This window comes from Leptodactylus fuscus, chromosome 2 (genome assembly GCF_031893055.1).
Source record: "Leptodactylus fuscus isolate aLepFus1 chromosome 2, aLepFus1.hap2, whole genome shotgun sequence".
Lineage (NCBI taxonomy): Eukaryota > Metazoa > Chordata > Amphibia > Anura > Leptodactylidae > Leptodactylus > Leptodactylus fuscus.
This window is the reverse complement of record NC_134266.1, coordinates 35,133,401-35,153,323: the sequence shown is the minus strand read 5'-3', so window position 1 is coordinate 35,153,323 and position 19,923 is coordinate 35,133,401. Positions and strand designations below refer to the sequence as shown.

Genomic DNA, 19,923 nt, shown 5'->3' with positions numbered 1-19,923 from the left:
AGAAGCCGGGCGGTCTCCATAGACCACCATTGTATGGAGGCGGATTTGGAGGCGAAATCTGCTGTCAAAATCGGCCTCCTTGGCCCTGTGTGAACTAGCCTTTCTATGAAATGCCACCACATTATAATGTTTCCCTCCAGTTGCTCCCACAGTATAAAGTCCCTCTCCTGGTGAACCCACAGCTTAATGTCCCCTCCAACTGCACCCACATAATAGTGTCTCCCTCCAGCTACCTCCACATTATAATGTCCCTCTCCAGCTGCTCCCACAGCTTAATGTCCTCCTCCAGCTAACCCCACATTATAATGTCCCCTCCATCTGCCCCCACATTATTAATCTCCTCCTCCATCACAGTAGACAGAAGTGAGAGCTCCAGTACTGAAGACATTTAGAAGACATGTATGCTGCCTCCACTATCTGAGCACATGCACACGAACCACCTCACACTGCTCATCTCCAGAGCTCATCCACGTTCTATTGTTAGTCCAACCAATAAAGTTATTTTGAAAAAAAAAAAAAATTCCGAAGCGCTCTTCCAATTGGCTGGAGTTTGCGTCACGCTGCTGACGTCAGTCTGTTCTTTCCTCGTTGCTTCCGACGTGAGGACGCTCTCTCTTACGGCTGTGCACGCCGGTTCCTTACGCACGCGGGAGAACAAGCAAAGACACTACACGGTGCCGTGTATCGTTATCCCCCGAGCACCGGCAAGCAGAGCGCTCGTCTATCATCCCCGTACCCAGAGCTCATCCGCGGCCCTGAACTCAACTTCTACACGGACGGAGCCAGCCTGTACTCTACACCATGCCTAAAAATAAAGGTGAGGCCCAGACACTGGTGGCTGCGTAGGGCGTATTGTTAGGGGGTAACTACAAGGGTAGGGGGCGCAGTACACATGGCTGGTAGAGAGTGCTGTGTGCTGGGAGCCATGTGTGGGCCGCGGGACTGCCCAGTACTTACACATAGGACTGTGGCCCATACAGGACAAGATGGCAGCGATCAGGGGGCAGATGCCTTTCCTGGTAGTAATCCTGCCTGCTGGGAATGGCTGATACCCGCGGACAGTAGCTTCGCACTTACCACTGCACCAGCAAACCCAGACTATTTACTCTGAAGGGTATTTTGAGAGTTTAAAGGGATTTTTGTCAGGGTTGAATCCAGAACATCTGTAAGGAGCCTTGTTTTCTGCAGGTTTGTGTGAGGTTTCCTCTGGGTGCTGCTAAGACATACTGATGGCTAATCTAGAGTGTGAGCCCTTCTTGGGGGAAAGTGACACACATATATATATATATATATATATATATCGCTGTGTAATATGATTACACTATATAAGTAAACAAACTAATAAGTCAGTATATGATCTGTGAGCGTCCGATCTTCAGCCCTGTCCTCTGTATAGCAGTGGTCCCGAGACATTAACAGCTGTGTGCCCTTCCCATCCGCTCCACAGGCTGATGTGTGCGGGGTCTGCGTGCTGGACCCCCACAGATCACACAGTGATGATCTATCCTCTGGGTATGTTATCAGTATAGAATATGCATTTGGGGGTGGAAAACGCCTTCAAAGGGGTTGGCTAAATTTACCTTCTCTTACACGACCGCTTCTTCATGTTGATTCCAGGTCACATGATTGGAACCAAACCCTTTCCCCCCATTTATTCCTCTCCTGTTTGCATAGGTATTACCTGTACTATTGAGGGTGGCTTTTATTTATCAGCCTTCATAATGCTTGTGAAATGAGAAGGGAGGGGGTGGAGCAACCCAGGGGTTATGGGCTGGTTCTGATCACATGACATGGCGTCAGAACTTGGTTGCATGAATAAACCACCAGAGGAAGTTAAACGTAAAGGGAACAGAGCACCTGGCACATGTGCAGTGCTGATCGGAAGTCGGAGGTTTTAGACTGGAGATGAAGGATTTCATCTGCCGGTGTTGCTGATGTCACAGAGGATAGGGGAGATGCAAAATACTCATTTGCATAATGAATTAAAAATACTTTTATAATTTTTTTTTTTTGTTAAATGTAGATGGTGAGCCCCATATAGGGATCACTGTACATTTTACCCTATCAGTATGTCTTTGTAGAATGGGAGGAAATCCACACAAACACGGGGAGAACATACAAACTCCTTGCAGATAAATAATACTTGTATACGTTATATAATAATTGCTGTAATATTAGCCAGACAGGGGAGATGCCACAGGATGATTTATTATTTATTATGCTTACTTATATAGCACCACCATATTCCGCAACACTTTACAGATATTGTCAGTCACTGTCCCATACAGGGCTCACAATCTACATTCCCTATTAGTAGGTCTTTGGTGTGTGGGAGGAAACGGGAGTACCCAGAGGAAACCCACACAAACATGGGGAGAGCATACAAACTCCTTGCAGATATTGTCCTTGGCAGGATTTGAACCTAGGACTTCAGTGCTGCAAGGCTGAGCCACCATGCTGCCCATGGTTTAGGAGGCAGAATAGTGGTATCAGGTTACCATTAAATCTCTGGACAGTCCTATTAAATACTGATGACCTATCCATAGGAACAGTCGTTAATATAACATTGGTGGGGGTCGGCACTGGGGTTATTGCCACTTTTCTTCCACAGGTATGCTGAAATTGTACAGCCCACTGTCTGTAGGGGGTGGTGCCCGTCACGTCGGTGACAACGATTCATCAATGAGGAAAAATCCACGATACTCACAAGTCTTGTCAATATATTACATATTTCATATAAACCATGTCCAGGAAATTTCTTTTATGACATAATTGGAATCAGAGAACATCCCAAATGTCTTGGTCAGGGTGACCTTTGTGAATGGGGAGCTCGGATAGGTAGTCCTAGAATATCATGTAAATATGTAGGACAATTATATAATACGCTATATTCTATTCCCCACACCCCCTCTGTGAGTTTTATCATATATCATCGCTTAATATTTGATGATTTACTTTACGTTTCTGTATACCAGCATATTGTCCTACATATTCACATGATATTCTATTATTACCTATCAGAGCTCCCCATTAATTAAAGTCGCCCTGGCCTGAACGTTTGCGACTGATCCTCTGAGATTACATTTATGTGTTTAAAAAATAGCCTGCATATGGTATAATAGAATATACCGACAAGTCCCATTCAGGTGAATAGGGATTGGCTGCTATACCGATGTACATGGCTGTGCTTGGTAGGTCATGAATAGACTTGCCCATTGGAACACTGCTCCCTCCTTAAACAGATTGGTGGAAATTTGGGGTGTCAGACCTGTAGAGATATGAAGTATAGATCCTCAGTATTTTTCCCTTAGAAAACTTCTTTTAAAGAAGACCTTTCATGTCCTCCTTCAAATGCGGTTTTATATACCGCTGGAAAGTCGACAGCTTTCCAGTTTTGTGTCCTTGTGATGGAGATGTTGGTGTCGTTAGTTTCGGCACCAATCTCTGCCCACTGTTAGAAGGGCGTCCTGACAGTCTAGCTGGGCTGTGAGAAACTCCCACCCTGACTGGAGTTGTCCATTGCCCTGTACTGTTAGAGGGAGCGTTCCCTACCGTCCAGTGATCACGTTAAGTTGTGAGGAACAGGAGTTAGAATATCAGGAACGCCCTTCTGACAGTGGACAGAGATTGGTGCCGAAACTAATAGTACCGATATCTCCAGCTGAATTCAGCGCACTGTCGGTTTTTGATATATAAAACCGCACGTACAGGAGGACATGAAGTGTCCTCTTTAAGGGGTTAATATTCTATTGCTAGGGACCTGACAACAGGAACCCACACTGATCAGCTGATCCTACTGATATAATCTGTGTACAAGGTAAGAGGCGGATTTCCTCCTGTTAAAAAAAAAAAAAAAAATTCAGCTGAATTTTTAATGTCCCCACATCTTTATAGGGAAATACAGTAATTCAACATTGTAAAAAACACACAAGTGCGTTATGCACAACATTATTTTATGTGATGTGCGAATGTGACTAAATCTCATCCCTTTTACTGGGAATCGTAAATCGCAGCGTTTGACACTTCTCCTTCTGCAGCTTCCACAAATGCTGGGCCATAACGTGCAGCATAGTAGCCCGCTTTCACTCCACATTTTTGGAAATTAGGCAGCACATCTGTTTCTAACAGAAACTGGGTCAGCCATAGGCCTGTTTCTCAGAACAGTTCTCTTGTCATGTAATCTGCCAAGACAAAACAAATGAGGTTACTTTCACACGGCATGTAAGTTTTTAATATGGATTTAATATTCCCCTGCTGTCCTGACAAAGGCGCCTGTCCATTGGGCTGGTGTATGTCATAGCTGCCATCGTTTCAGATCATCCATTCCCCATTTCTAGTGCCGTAGGTATGTAAAGGGCTGGTCACACCTGTTATTTTGGGCGTTTCCTGGACACTCCGAGTTGGCAGGTATGGCATATGTGGGCGTACCTTTTATCTGCTGTATGTAATAGCTCAGTTTGTATACAGAGGCATGCTGGGGCAGTATTTTGACTGGTTTATTGGTCTTTAGTGGATTGTTACAACAAAAAAAAAGCTACTAAAACTTAAAAGTTAGGAATCTAATTTTCATGCTAGATGTCATGTGATAAGCCTACATGTGCTTGTACAAGGTTTATGAAGTACTCCTGGTTATTCCACGTCACCCAAGGATGGAGGCCATTACGACTGCTGACATGAAATGGCCACATACCGCTGTGATCGGGTTGTTGTGCGCTCAGCGTTTCTAACAAGTGACTGAGCACTTTCTAGAGTAAATGACAATAATGGCCACAATAGTTGCTTTGTTTGCCTTACTAGATCAGTGCTGCTTTTCATCATGGCAAATACAGTAGATGTGACTTGGTTCCTCTTTTATGTACATTTAGATGTGATCACACATTTTTCACCCGTTTGCAACCCATGAATGTTTCAAAAATCCACTAAGTAGATGGGGTAATATTGTGTTATCATGTCAGCAAACATTCAGCATCAGGACCCATTGAAGATATGAATAGGGTGGAGAGTATATAGTGGGCAGTAAGCTAAAGAATGGAAGTGGTAGGAAAACGGACCCTGTCAAAAATAGTAATGTCTCTAATACGCAGCTTACTGATTCTTGTCTCTTAGGTTAAGTTCACACAGCAGAAAGTGAAGAGAAATTCTGCATCAAGATAGAGCGGGATGCTAATTATTATTATTATTATTATTATTAGAGATGAGCGAATAGTATTCGATCGAATACTCGTATAGGTCGGATACCACGCAGGAAAATTCCATTGAAAACCTCCTCGTGCTCCTCGTCCCGCTACTTCCTGAACTTGGAGGATCCAATGTGTCCAAGGAAACCGGAACAATATTCCCGTTTTTTCCCATAGACTATAATGGTATTCGATCGACTACTACTCACTCATCTCCAATTATTATTACTTTGTTTTATTATTTTTTTTCCCTCAGATTCCTGCCGGGATCTGCCTCTCAGTTGTAATATTGATAAACGATCTTAAGGATAGGCCATCAATATTACAAAGTGGATTCTCCCTATAATTGTGTTTCTAAGGGGCTGTATAAATGGTGGAAAATTAATTTCTCTTCGTTTTCCGTCACATTTTCCAGCCGCCAGCTACTGCAGAGCACCAGCGTTCAGTCACAACTTTCCAGATGAATGGGACTATTAGGCAGGGAGTCTCAAGCTGCGGCATCTGCAGCCAGAGCAAGCGGGATATTTATTTTTTTTCAGCATCCTGCTACAATGAGAGGCAGAACACCCCCAAATCAGCGACAAATTCTTGCATCTGAACGGTCCCTTATAGGATTAATTCTTCTTCTGTGTGCACACTGCCTCCACCATTGGGAAACTGATGGTCATATACTGTATGTTAGATTTCCACCATATTGTTGCACCTAGCCACATGCATGTAAATACTTTGTCGCCCCCGACTAATACATTTCCTTTTTCCCTTATAGGTAAGGGAGGCAAAAACAGAAGACGTGGTAAGAATGAAAACGAGTCTGAAAAAAGAGAACTGGTATTTAAAGAGGATGGGCAAGGTAAGGCGTTCTTCTAAGATCTCATTTGTCTGACTATACCTTTAAAGTATCTTAAAAGGAGTCTGTCATTGGCTATATTGGTTTTTTAAATAAGCATATCTTTACATAGCCTTTAGAAAGACTATTCTAGGCATACTTGTCATTCATTGATCCTCACAGATGTTTATTAATTAACCCAGCTTTCTTGATATGCTAATTACTCTTCAGGGAGCACTGGAGGCCTTATCCCTGTTCCCCGAGCTCCTCCGCTTCTTACCAACCCCTTCTTTACAGATGATTCCTCCTCCTACAGTTGTTTACTGCTTCCTTTAGTGCAGCTAGCCACGTACAGCGTGATTAAAATCTCACACATGCGCTGTACGTGACTAGCTGCTCTGAAGGAAGCCGTGAAAAACTGTAGGAGGAGGGATCTTCTGTAAAGAAGGGGGCGGTGAGAAACGTAGGCGGCTGATGACACTGCGGTGCTTGGGAAACAGTGAGAAAGATTGCAGTGCTCCGTGAAAAGCAATTAGCATATCAAGAAAACGGGGTTAATTTTAAAAAAACCACTGCGAGGATCAATGAATGACAGATATGCCTAGAATAACCTTTCTAAAGGCTATGTAATGATTTGCTTATTTAAAACCACGATCTAGCCAATGATAGACTCTCTTTAATGGTCGGTTTGTTTTGTTGTACATTAAAGCTGCAGTTGCAAATATTTTCAACCAGGTTGTTTAACAATAAAGATATAATGCACATTTAAAAAAAAAAAAAATCATTTCTGCAGTGAATCTCCTGGAGGTTACATAGAGAATAAATTCACATTCTGTAGCTGCTGCTTGGACTGTGAATGTGTGAAGTATAGCATTACTATAAATATATTCAATGCCTGCAAATGTGACTAAGACTATTGGTTTATGATTTCAGCATTTTCTAGTCCTTGTGTACTTTGGAAACTTATCTCAGAAATGTCAATAGGCCTTGAGACTTGGTTTACCTTTTCTAATACCAGTTTAGAAATTTCAACGTTCTGTGGAGGAAACAAAAGTGAAATATAAGATTTGGGGCCTTACTAATTATGTATATGCTAAATGTTTGTCCCTACAGAATACGCACAAGTGATAAAGATGTTGGGCAATGGCAGACTGGAAGCTATGTGTTTCGATGGGGTCAAGAGGTTATGTCATATCAGAGGAAAACTACGAAAAAAGGTAAGAATTTCTTCACAAAATGAATGTCATAAAGCCAGGGGTACTCGGTGGAGAAGGGAGCGGTACACAGAGAGTGAGAGCAGGCAGATGAATCATGGGAAATGTAGTTTGTCCACAGGTTCAGGTAATTGGATGTTAGTGCCCCTCGCACAGTATAAAGCCATATTAGTGATAGTTTGGTCACCATTAGTGATAGTTTGCTTAGAGTTGGGCAATTAATTGAAAGTCGGCTCAATTTATCATTGTGAACTTGCCTACATTTTTTTTTTTTTTTTTTTTTTTTTTTGCTTGCATCGATTCTATCCTATCACTTCCATTGGTTAAAGGAAATGTTAATAACTGTGTCCCATCTACGCTATCCAGTCAGGATTGTTGATGTGCGTAACCAAGACCAATATACAGTGGAATGCAAAAACAGAGTCCTAAAATAATCGTTCATTAATTGTAGTAGAGGTAGAATGTTCAATTAATGAGATTTTGATTTGGATCTTAATTGCCCAACCCTACTGTTGCCCCACACACAGTAATAATGCTCCTGCATGTTCTACATAGTGTAGTCTCTCTGTGTGATCCACAAACAATTAAAAGTAAGTGATCAGGAGAAGGATTCATCTTTGGACCGCTGTGTTCCTGATACTTTACATCGGGGATCAGCAGTCGTGCCCGCACATAAGCAGGCGGTATAGACGATTGCCAATCCCTGATGCTGCTGATGTAAAGTATCGGAGCTTAGTGGACAGCTTTCTCCTGACTACTGTCCTATTGAAAGGCCTGGATGCAGGGGTCAGGACAGCTGGCAGCCATGCTCCACCAGTTGTGTCCCTGTCATAGAGGCTGATCCAGAATATGAAGCCCAGCTCTGAGGGACCAGCCCTTCATGAATTTACATGGCTGACAATTCATTTATATCATGAAGTTATAGATGACTGACCCATAGCAACCAGCTGGCAGGTGTTACAATCAGTGGCCGCTGGAGGGGGGCCCGTGTGTGTGTGTGTATGCGTGTGGTTTCTTTTCCAGCCAATCAGTGGTCTCCAAGACTTACGTCGGCAAAGACACTGCAATACGTCCGAACGGATAGTGGCGGTGGATACTGCAGCGCTGGGGAGAGATGTGATTTTTTTTTTTATTTTTTTATTATAAATGTTACACCTTCCCTGGCTTTATCTGTGATTGGTAAAAATTTCTGGTCAACCTCTAGTTACAGGATGTGGTGCAGCTCCTGACTCTGCTAGATGCAAAGGAAAGTTTCCCTATGCTAGACTAGTGAGGGGGCAGCATTACATGATAGATCCAGAGCTCCTGCACATGCCTGGGAGCAGTCCTGTTCACTAAGGCTTAGTTCATACTGAGTTTTTGGGCAGTGGATTTTGAAGCGGAATCCTCCTCAAAATCCGCTGCCGAAAACGGCTCCCTTTGATTTCAATGGGAGCCGCTCACTTTTTTTCTGCTAGCTAGTAGGGGGAAAAAAGAAGTGACATGCCCCTTCTTCCCGCGGCTTTCGCGGCTGGAGACATGCTCCAGTGTAGGCCCATTCATTTGGGCCTACACAGGAGTGGGATGCTGCATCGTCATTCCATCGTGGCGAGCAGCACAGAATGTTCACGTGGTGGAAAAGGTTTCCGCGACCTTTCCCTCCGTGTGAACATACCCTTACATGTGGAGATGGAAGGATTATAAGGTGTGATGGCAAACATTTATAGTGCTTAGGGTTGAGGATTAATTGTTTTATAGGCTTACTATATGAAATGACATTTGCTATATACTGTTATTACTACTGCTTTTGATGTAAACACTTACACTTTTTTTTATTTGTCCTGATCAGGTGTGGATAAACACGTCAGACATTATATTGGTCGGCTTACGAGACTATCAGGTTTGTATTCCTTTTACTTTCCCTTACGTTAGAAAAGAAAGTTGCTTCTTAGTCACCTAGTTAAAGAGGTTGTCCAGGCATTATTTTATTTTATAGCTGAGGGAGGGGAAAAAAACAAAATAACATACTCGTTTGTCCCCTATACTTCAGTGTCCTCACAGCATGGTTTAGTTCTTCTGCTCCGGTGGCTTCTCGCTGGTCTCTTCCTGAGTTCCTCTGAAGCTGCTGACTGGCCTCAGTGGTCATGTGGCCGCTAGCCAGCATTAATCAGTGGTCTCAGGAAGATGCATGCCTTTCGCTGAGGCCGCTGATTGGCCTCAGCGGTCAAGTATGGTTGGTACTTCAACCACACGTCAACATGGGACTAACAAGACCGGATCACACATGGAGGCACCAAAGCACCATGAAAAGGGGAGTATGAATTAACGGGTTTTCCATTTTTGCCTGGACAACCCTTTTAAGTGCTTTTCCTAGTACTGCAAAGAACAGTGAATGCTCAGATTGATAGAAAGTTCTTGATGTTGAGTTTCGTATACTTTTATTACAATTTTCAGAGAGACTGTAGCTGTTTACAAGACATTGCTTTGGTCCATTAATGCTATGTGTGAGCTGGAGGCCATGAAAACTTCATATAAAGGCTGCAGTCAGTGTTTTCCATGAGATTCACCTTTTGTAAATACTGTACAGATTCTCTCATCTCATTCACCGCCGTGTAAACTTTTTGGCTTAGTTAAATAATACAGCAACTTCTGGAAGTAAGAGGGTTCCTATCTGAATTGTGTATGGCATATACATAGTTAAGCCGTAAATGTTTTATAGGACCCACAACAATCTCATGTGCAGGGGTCAGTGACTCTGGTCCTGAGGGTGACTCTCTGCTTACTTTTATGGGTGTTGTGGATAAAACAGCTCCTCTCTTTTACTTCGCCGTTCTTAGAACTCCGTATAAATTACATCGTTACATAGTAGATGAGGTTGGATAAAGACATTAGTCCATCAAGTCCAACCTATAACCCTACAATCCCCTACATGACCCACCTTTATTCACAGCAGTCCAACCCCAAAAAGTGTCTAAAACATACATGTGGGGTTTATTATTTGCTCGTTTTTTAGGTACACGCATATTTTTTTGAGGTTTATTTCCATGTGTCTTATTTACAAAAAAGTGCAAGTGTGTAATAAGTTTAGCACAAATAGACCTTTGGAAATTGTCATTCCACTGGTGTCTTAATGCTGCTTTTTTTTTTTTTTTTTTAAAGCCATAAGAATACATACCTTCATATATAGTATGGAGGGATACAGTTGTTGACCGCTTAGTGTGGACGTAGGGTCCCAACCCTTGATCAGTATTATGAAGGTAGACGTCACACTTGGATGTGCCAGAAATTCCTTTATTGAACACCGCTTGTGCAAGTAGTAGAGCTCCACTATTTACACAAGCGGTGCTCAATAAAGGAATTTTCTGGCACATCCAAGTGTGATGTCTGCCTTGATAATAGATGCAGATATACATACAAAAATACAATAGCGTTACGGTAATAAAATCTACTATCAGAGACGTTTGTCCAGTTACATAAATCACTATTTTATAGCGGATGCAAAATAACGTTGACATCTATTTGCATATTTTTACTACTGTAATGGTATTCAGCAGTGAGCATTAATAGCTTTGTTTTTGTTCCCCCCCCCCCCCCCCCAGGACAATAAAGCAGATGTTATCCTAAAGTATAATGCAGATGAAGCCAGAAGTCTGAAGGCATACGGTGAACTTCCAGAGCATGGTAAGAAGAAGAGCCACATCATTCATGTCTCATGGAGTGTACTTGGTCACTGAAATGGATTTCTAAGACTTTCTTCTTATGTTTTTATCTTTTTAGCTAAAATTAATGAAACGGACACATTTGGCCCTGGTGACGATGATGAAATCCAATTTGATGACATTGGAGATGATGATGAAGATATTGATGATGTAAGTGCCTTATTATATTCTTGTGGAAATAATGTTGTGACTCATTGCTGACTTGGGATTTAAGTATAATATTGCTTAGTTGTGGTCACTGCCTTGTGACTGATCTCCCAAAGCTTGCAGAAGACCACAAGCTAGAGTTACCTGTGGACTGGACTGCTTTGTGGTGTTTATGGCACACCACGATTCGGCAGAACATGAGTGAGGGTCTGGCTTACACTGGCTCAGTATAACACAGTTGGGGGTTATTACAATTTTATAACACACAATTATGCCATCACTTTATCATATGGATGATCCTCAGCCTTAGAGGACCCCGGCAGTACTAAAAGTGAAGTGATCGCAATGATGTCACCTTCGTTTTCAGGATTGGTGGCAGTTCCATAGGTTGAAACCCCACCAGAATGATTTGCTGCATATATTGCTCAAGTTCCCAACACTATTTTTTAACTAGTGATATCTCAGGATATTTTATAACTAATTCTGCAGTATTTCAAGAATCTTAGCTTTCATATGATACCAGAACCATTTTTGTAGGTTGAATAAAATCCTAGCTACAATTATTTGAAATCCCCATCCCGCTTTGACAAATGCTGCATGTCTACATATTGGCAAATGTGTTGGGATTTCCCTGGTAGCAGCTCAGAGAGAGTCACTAAGGAGAATTTGAGCGTTATTTCTTATTAAAAGGGAGTTTGGTGAAGATTTTTGTAATATACTTAATAACCTGAACAACCCCCAACACTAACAAAAAAATATTAATAAAAGGATAATGGTGTTGCACTCAAGATTCATGGAGATGGATACATGTAGTTGGGGTGCTAGGCCAAATAAATCTGTAAGAAAAAGCTACTGCATATTCCTAGGGATTGCTGGTGCAACAAGTCAGGTATTTGTGATATTCACAATGAACAATAATAGTATCAAGTGATGTCACTGTAGACCTGGCGTGTCTGAGTCGCTAAAATACAAATAAACTTAGTGAGATTCCATAATATACACCACAAACAACCTGATATGTACAGTCTAATACATCATGTGAAATATGATGTCCAGGACAGGAATAGGATCTGTTCTATATTTTGCGGCCCGGACTGTCGGCCCACACATGGGACAGTGAAATTCACAGTTGTGTGTACAGGCCCATAGAAAAGAACGGGTCAGCGTGCCATCTGTGAAATACATGGATAGCACACTGAACGCGGCCACGGTAGTCTGCAACCAGCCTAAGGCAGATTTTGCGGTGTTTTGTTTTTTTGAGCCAATCCTAGGAGTGGGTATAAGAAAAGGGAATATAAAGAGAGCTCTTATACTTCTTCCTTCTGCTCAACCCACTACTGACTTTGGTTTAAAAAAGTAAATACATACTGCAGGAAAATTTGCAGCAAAAAAAGCTGCTTTTATTCAACGTGAGTCCTCAGCCTAAATGAGCTGTTCAGGCATGTCTAACAGTCAGTGATTTCCCATCGGTAGGTACTCTACCCAAAAGTAGCCGAGTCCTCTTGTGGTGAGACCCAGTGTCTAATCAGACCTCACCACGTAACTGCATGTTCAGTTTTGCATCTGTTATTTTTGTATGACTTAAAGGAAATATTTTTTAAAGTCATTTTGACCTTGTGCTTGGTTTCGCAGATCTGATCTTGGGGACGTCTTTTCCATTCCAATTGCTGCAGATTGTTCTAGTTTTGATGTTTTTGATTTGAGTGAAGTCCTCCCGTTGAGATGATGCTCTCCTTTGGCGCCAATAAAAAAAAAATTATTTTTAGTTTTAAAGTATTTATATTCTTTCAGTAGAGGTCAACAATACTGGATGTTCTGGAACACCTGATCTGAGAAATATCCTTTGCCCATAAAAGATGGTAATTTACAGCCTACGAGTTATCATTTTTATGTTGTGTTTTTTTGTTTTGTTTTTTTTTGTAACTTATCATGGTTATCCGCGCAGAATCCACTCTTTTAAAGTTAGCTTAGGTAGGATGTTCGGTCTCTCCACTGGTCGCTTTGGTGTATTTTTGGCTGTGGTGTTTCAGGTAACAATCTAGGTGGTGACCGAAGCTTCTCCTGTTTTTTTCCATGAGTTTTCTCCATCTTGTGACGAGCAGACTCCGCCGTTCATCCGCTTCAGTGCTGCTCTTTGGCAAATTTTTTAAACTGTTGTGCGAAATGAATTTATTGCCACTATAGTAACTGCATTGGTGAAATACTAGAAGAGGCCTACCTACTGAATATCCCCTGGCATTCATCTATAGCTTTCTTTTTTTTTTTTTTTTTTTTTTAATTCCAAATTTGTATTTTTTTTTCTGTCCGCAAATAAATGCCTAACCATATGTTTCTCTTGTGTTTTTAAGAGCTATATAAATATTTTTTACTATACAGAAAGTGCTTTTACCATGCATTAGATGGTTTGCACACAAAAAGGAGAAAAGTACATCTTACAACCGGTTGGCTTACAGGGAAAAGAGGCATTGAATGGGTATTAAAACCTTCAAAGCAGTCGTAGTCGCCTTACTGATTCCTCACTGCTTATGCGACGTTTGCACTTGCGCTGCTGTCCTTCCTTTGGGTTTCTGTCCTAAACTCCAGAAAAACTACATATGGGACGGCTTGCCAGCGGTCACTTTGAATGGGTTTTTAAAGCAAACCGCTGGTGTTCATATGCAGCCTCTCCACGATGAAACCGTTTTCTTTGCATGGACACAAAGTCCTGCATGTACGACTTTGTGTCCGTCCATTAAAAATGGTTTCACTGCAGAGAGGCTGCATAAGGACTCCGGCGGTTTGCTTTAAAAACCCATTCAAATGAAGGAGTTTTTACAGTGACCGCTGGCAAGCTGTCCCCTATGCAGTTTTTCTGGGGATTAGGACAGAAACTCAAAGGGCGGACAGCGGCGCAAGTTTCAACACCGCCATGCCAGTTTCCCTGCTGGTCTTTACTTCTTGGTCTGGTCTCAACACACAGGAATCGACAGTCAACCAATTACTGGCCAAGGCACATCAACAATGTGGCCAGTGATTGGCCGAGCCATCGCGTCCTGTGTGTCGATTGGGAATCTGGGGGGTGTCAGAATGCGTTGTTGGGGGAGTTTAACTGTTCAGCCTTTCCTCTATGTAACACGATGAAGCAAAGAATTGTATTTAGAGCTGTAGCATACAAATGGTCTCCAGTGTCATTGGTTTTCATTGAGCCCATGTGTATGCTAAAGACTAAAATGAATGGGTAATATATCTATTATGTCATTCTTCCCTTGACCTCTTTGGTGTGCAAGCTCCTCTTGGGCTGCATTATATTGTATAGTATGTGAACTGAATTGTGTACAGGATGATATGTGAGACTTAAAAGGCCTATGTTTCCTAATCTCGCTTGATTTACCCAATATATTATGGAAAGATGCCATGCAACTTATGAATGGGAAATAAAACCTCTGAAAAGATAATAAAGATTTGTGAGTATATTTGGAGTAGCTCTGAGTTCTTTTACACTTATAGTTCACATATGGATGTGTCTGTAGGTTGAGGTGCAGACACAACTCGACTTTGCTGTCAAGAGTCTTCACGGTGGTATGATCTCAGGTATAGGAGTGCGGGAAGAAATGGATAACCAAATTATTCAAAAAAGGCCAGGGCCCCACATGGCGTAGACGACGTGATTTGCCCGCAACGGAAACGCCGCAGCAAAAATCATGGCATTTTACAATCAGAGTAAAGTGGATGGGTTTCTAACAAATCCCATGGCCACTTTGCGGTAAAAACCGTATTACGAACAGCAGCAATTTCCAAAACCGATTCTTCCAAAGGTAAAATTGAAACAAAGTTTGCAGAGGTCTAAGGTGCTGCGGGAAGAACCACGATACGTTGCCATGTATGACACCACATGGGGCCTTAAAGGATTATCTGAGGAGTAATAAAGCTTACTAGTGCTAGTAAAGCTTTATTTTTAATCAACACCACAGTACCCCAAAGCACCATTCATTATGTTTGCGGAGGGCAGCCAGAGATGCTGAAACTGTCTCTTCTGCACCTGCTCAAACTGGGGTACGTGACCAACTCTATTCTTTTGCAGGAGATTGAGCAGCAAGAGATGGCTGGCTGTTTGAAGCGTTACAGACTTGCGGTATTATGGGACCTTTTTCACTGCTGTGCAAAACTTGCACTCCTCCCCAATGGCTCCTATCCACCTTCCCCACTCTACCTTGCCTATATTTAAAGGGGTTGTCCCATCACAAGGATCCTATCTATACTGCTAGTTTATGTGGATTTAAGACTTTTCCTAAATGCATTGCTTTATCAAAACTGCTTTGTTTGGCCGCTATCTTAATTTATTCACTTCATTGTTTACACTCCGTTTCTATGGCCCTTGGGATTATCTGCTCATTTGTCAAGTGATGTAGCTGCCTGCTCTCAGGGGGGAGGGAGGGGTTGGGAGCAGCTCTGAGCTGTTTGTGTCTGATAAGTAGCGGAGCTTCTCAGATAGGGGAGGTGAGAGCTCTGGGATTTCTGAGCTCTTATCAGTCAGTTCAATTGAATTTGGCTGAGAGAGGGAGTCCATTACCTCTGTATGTAATGCAAACTGACTCAAATCCAGCTCTGCTACATCAGCTTCACACTGTGGTAATTCATTTACAACCAATCCTGTGCAAGTGAAACCCCGCCCACCAATGTGCCGAGAAAAGCAGGAAGTGAAGAGAACACAACAGCCTGCAGGTTAGTGAACAAGAGTCATGGGAATATCCCTTTAACATATACAGTGGCACTTGTCAGGGATACCCCGTGTCCCTCTTATTGTTCATACTGTGCATTGAGCCGTTAGCTGACATATTAGTAGAACTCTGATATCTCCAGGGTTAAGGTACATAGTAAAGTTTGAGATGTCACTTTTTGCCAGTTATACTGTCCTTACCCTTACAAAGCACCATGTTTCCCTCCCCAATCTCCATGCCATCCTTCAGTCTTGTGGTAGACTATTGGGATATAAAAACAAAACGTCAAAGGTGCAAGCCCTGCTTATATTGGTTCCCTCAACATCCTCCGATTGCTCAGAGAATTTCAGGTTTCAATGGAGAGAATCTTCTCTAAATAAACTTAGGAATATATCATACCCCATCTTACTCTACAGTGTATAGGAATAGCTGCCCCCATTGACAGAGCTGCACAAACTCATTGATAAATGGCAACGCTTACCTATGTCCTTTTTTATTTGGATTTATAGAAGTTGTCAAGATGACCCTCCTGCGAAAGCTTTTGTTGCTTTAAGGCTCTTCTGGTGACTGTTCTTATGCTGGAGCTCAGGACGATGTATTTGGTGTCTCGAGATCTGACAGTGTTGGATATTTCTAAGTATTATTGGGTGATCACTTCAGATGTATCCCCTCCTGGACACTTCACTCGGCATATAATAGGTGGGCAGAAATAGAAAAACGATGGCTGGCCCCAATGCAATAGAACTTGTTTCTGGGGAGAATCACCTGTACCGTTACACTCCCCCCTGGGTGCCATATGGTTTCAGAGCCAGATCTGGTCATGTTACAAACAAGGTTTCCCTCTGGCTGCACAATGTCCATACCCGGTCACTCAATCTCGGAGGGCTTACAGTCAAACGTTACATGAATGTCTTTCACTTAGCTGGCATTATTGGTTCTATGACCCATTTACTCAATGGAGACAGAAGCAATCCCACCCACCACAGACGTATCTCCACTATATCCAGATCCACCAATGTGTATCACGTCCTTAAATTCACCCAGGTATCATCCTCAACCTCCTTTGAGAGGCTTTGCCATGAGGGCACAGTCACTAATGGCCTTATATCGATTATTTTATTGCATCCTTCAAAACCCAGTGCCCTTGGCCTCATCTACCCATTAATATACGATGAAGTAGGAATCATAGGATGACCTATCAATCTAACTATGCCAAATAATCTGGTCAAGAGCAGCTAATATGTCCATCTGCACTACCTATAAAGAATATCCATATAAAATCTTTTAGGGGGCATTATCGCACTCCAACCCTCTTGCATAACCTTAACCCTGCCCTACCCTCAGTTGGCTGGAGGTGTTGACAGGATGTGGGTACTTTGTTGCACATTTCCTGGACTTGGCCAGTGTTGCAACCATTCTGGTGCCAGGTACAGGGACTGGTATCCATGCGATTGCGCCACATTGTCCCTTTAGGTCCACTTTACGATGTACTGAATGTTACCCTCCCCAAAGAGTAAGCAGGGGTTTAGATTGTTGCAACATGTACTCCCTTCTGACAAAACCTTAAATGCCATACACTGAGAATAAACTTAACATCCCCTTCCCACCCAACTTTCATATGACTTACAGGTTAAAATGAGGGACGTGTACAATGGAGCTCCTGTCCACATCCATCAGTAATTCATTGGAGTTCCTGGAGTTGATTTGGGATTCATCCAGCATCTTGATGTGTGATGTTACGATACCTAATTGGGAGGAACTACTTTTCCCTATCACTTGCCTTCCCTATGTTCACATACCCATTTCCTCCTGTACTTCCTTATGTCTCATGTTGATTGTCTAAGGCCTCATTCACATCTGCGTTAGTATTCCATCCGGGGGAGTCCGCATGAGGACCCCCCGAACGGAATACAGAACGCAACTGCAAGCGGTGTGCCAGTGAAAGCACAAAGACCCCATAGACTATAATGGGGTCCGTGTGCTTGCCTCCAGATCTCCGCAGGGATCATTTGGACAAGAAAGTAGTTCACAATCTACTTTCCTGCCCACATGATTTGTGCAGGCAGCACATGGACCCCTTTATAGTTTATGGGGTCCTCATGCGGACTTCCCTGGACAGAATACTAACGTAGATAGTATTTGCTTTGGAGACTTCAACCACCCGGGTTGACAAATTCATTACGTTACTGTCATTAGGTCAAACTCCTCAGGTGTGATAAAAAATGCACAAAAATACAATAAATGAAAGAATTTACCCTGATTCTGGACACGGTGAGTATTGAACCCTGGCACTAAGGACCTTTATTTATAACTAGTAGGCTTTAGCGTGGACAGTGGTTGTACAGGGGGCATGAAAGGGCCATTCATCGCTAGGTAATGTCTGTAGACGGTTTATTCCAGCTTTTTGAAAAGGTGCTCTGTATATGTTCTGCTTTCCAATCTGACAGTGCCCGCTCTGTATGTACATGTAGCACAATGTGATAATATAGATATTACACATATCATTTGTCAAGCTTAGTGAATGCATGACTGTTAAGAAATACAACTCTGTCTCTGAGATGGGAGCTGTCGTCCGAGGTTTGGAAATACTCTATTCATCACAAACAGGTCTTGGTGTTTCAGGGTATATGTTCTATTTCACTTGGATGCAGCCTCCGTTTGTTACAGATTCAAGTGCATTGTAATAGGTCTACCAATTTGTCATCAGGTCTAATAGTAATAGAACCGTGATGCCAATGTGAACGCTGAGAGATTTTCCAACAATGAAACCAAAATAGCAAAGGAGTTGATATATAACTGTTAACCCCTTTTTCACTGCAGGCTGCTTTCTAAAGGCCATAACATATATTTTTCGTCCACGGAGCCATATCTGAGCATAATTTTGGTGTGGTTAATAGTACTTCATGATGGTACCAATAGATTGTACTTGGAAGCTAGAAAAAAATCACAATGGGGAAGAATTGGAGAAGCACTGCATTTAGAGACTTGCTTATAGGCTTCATTTTTACAGCATTTACTGTGTAGCGAAAGGGGCATGTTACCTGTATTCTGTGGGATGGTACAATTCCAGGGTTAGGTTAGGGCACACCTGCGCCCGGTCCCTGCTTTGGGGTTTCCATCTCCTGTCCGAGAAACTGGACAGGAGACGGAAACCCGGCAGTCATTGTCCGCCCGTGAGCGTCTTCTGCCTCTCTGCGGCGAAACCTGTTTTTTTTTTATCTGGACACAAAGTCCTGCACGTCCGACTTTGTGTCCGGTTAAAAAAAACGGTTTCTCTGCGGACAGGCACAAAACGATCATAGGCGGTCACTTTGCAAACCCATTCTAGTGAATGGGTTTGAAAACTGACTTCCGGTTTCCGTCTCCTGTCCAGTTTCTCAGGCAGAAGATGGAAACCTGCAAAGCGGAGACCGGGCGCAGGTGTGAACCCGCCCTTACCAAATTTTCAATTAATAGATTCAAGCCCCCTGGGGTGGAGGGCTAAAATAATAATAATAAGTTAAAAAAAAATATATAAAAAAAAAAACAATTCAAATCACCCCCCATTCCCTATAATATATATAAAAGTAAAATATTACTGTGAAACACATACATGTTAGGTGTCTGAAAATGCCTGGTCTACAAACTTCTAAAAATATTTTTTCCGTATGGTAAACGCCATACCAGGAAAAAAAAAAAATCAAAAGTGCCAAACCACCATTTTTTTTTTTTGTTTTACCTCTGATAAAAATTAATAAAAATATCGGACTCTGCAAAAAAAAAATGCCCTATGCATCCCCAATCACAGAAATAAAAAAAATTACGGGTGTCAGAATATGGCAGCTTTTAGAAAAAAAAAATTTCTTGCAAAATTTTACATTTTTGTTAAGGGTTTAAAATGTAAATAAAACTATATAAATTTGGTATCCTCGGTTTTGTACCGAAACATAGAATACCAGTGACATTTTGGCTGCAGAGTGAACACTATAAAAACGAAGCCGATAAGAAAGTTTCACAAATGCATTTTTTCTTCAAATCCACCCAATTCTGAATTTTTTTCCAGCTTCCCAGTACATTGTACAGAATAATAAATGGTAGCATCATGAAGTACAATTTGTCCTGCAAACATTAAGACCTCATGTGACTCTAGAGATAAAAAAGTTATGGGGTTTGGAAAGTGGAGAG

The 19,923-nt window shown here is 42.1% G+C and overlaps 1 protein-coding gene across 1 annotated transcript; it reads left to right on the top strand.

The window, feature by feature from the left end:
- Window positions 1–593: 593 nt before the first annotated feature.
- EIF1AX (eukaryotic translation initiation factor 1A X-linked) lies at window positions 594–14,512 on the top strand. Its single transcript, XM_075263583.1, has 7 exons — window positions 594–817; window positions 5,944–6,027; window positions 7,117–7,220; window positions 9,046–9,096; window positions 10,796–10,877; window positions 10,974–11,065; window positions 12,695–14,512. The coding sequence occupies exons 1-7, from the start codon at window positions 802–804 to the stop codon at window positions 12,698–12,700; spliced, it is 435 nt and encodes a 144-aa protein (XP_075119684.1). The 5' UTR covers window positions 594–801; the 3' UTR covers window positions 12,701–14,512.
- The last annotated feature ends 5,411 nt before the right edge of the window (window positions 14,513–19,923 follow it).

Coding starts and splice junctions, on each gene's coding strand:
- EIF1AX (XM_075263583.1), top strand. Junction 9,097..10,795: donor TCGGCTTACGAGACTATCAG/GTTTGTATTCCT, acceptor CCCCCCCCCCAG/GACAATAAAGCAGATGTTAT. Junction 10,878..10,973: donor CGGTGAACTTCCAGAGCATG/GTAAGAAGAAGA, acceptor TTATCTTTTTAG/CTAAAATTAATGAAACGGAC.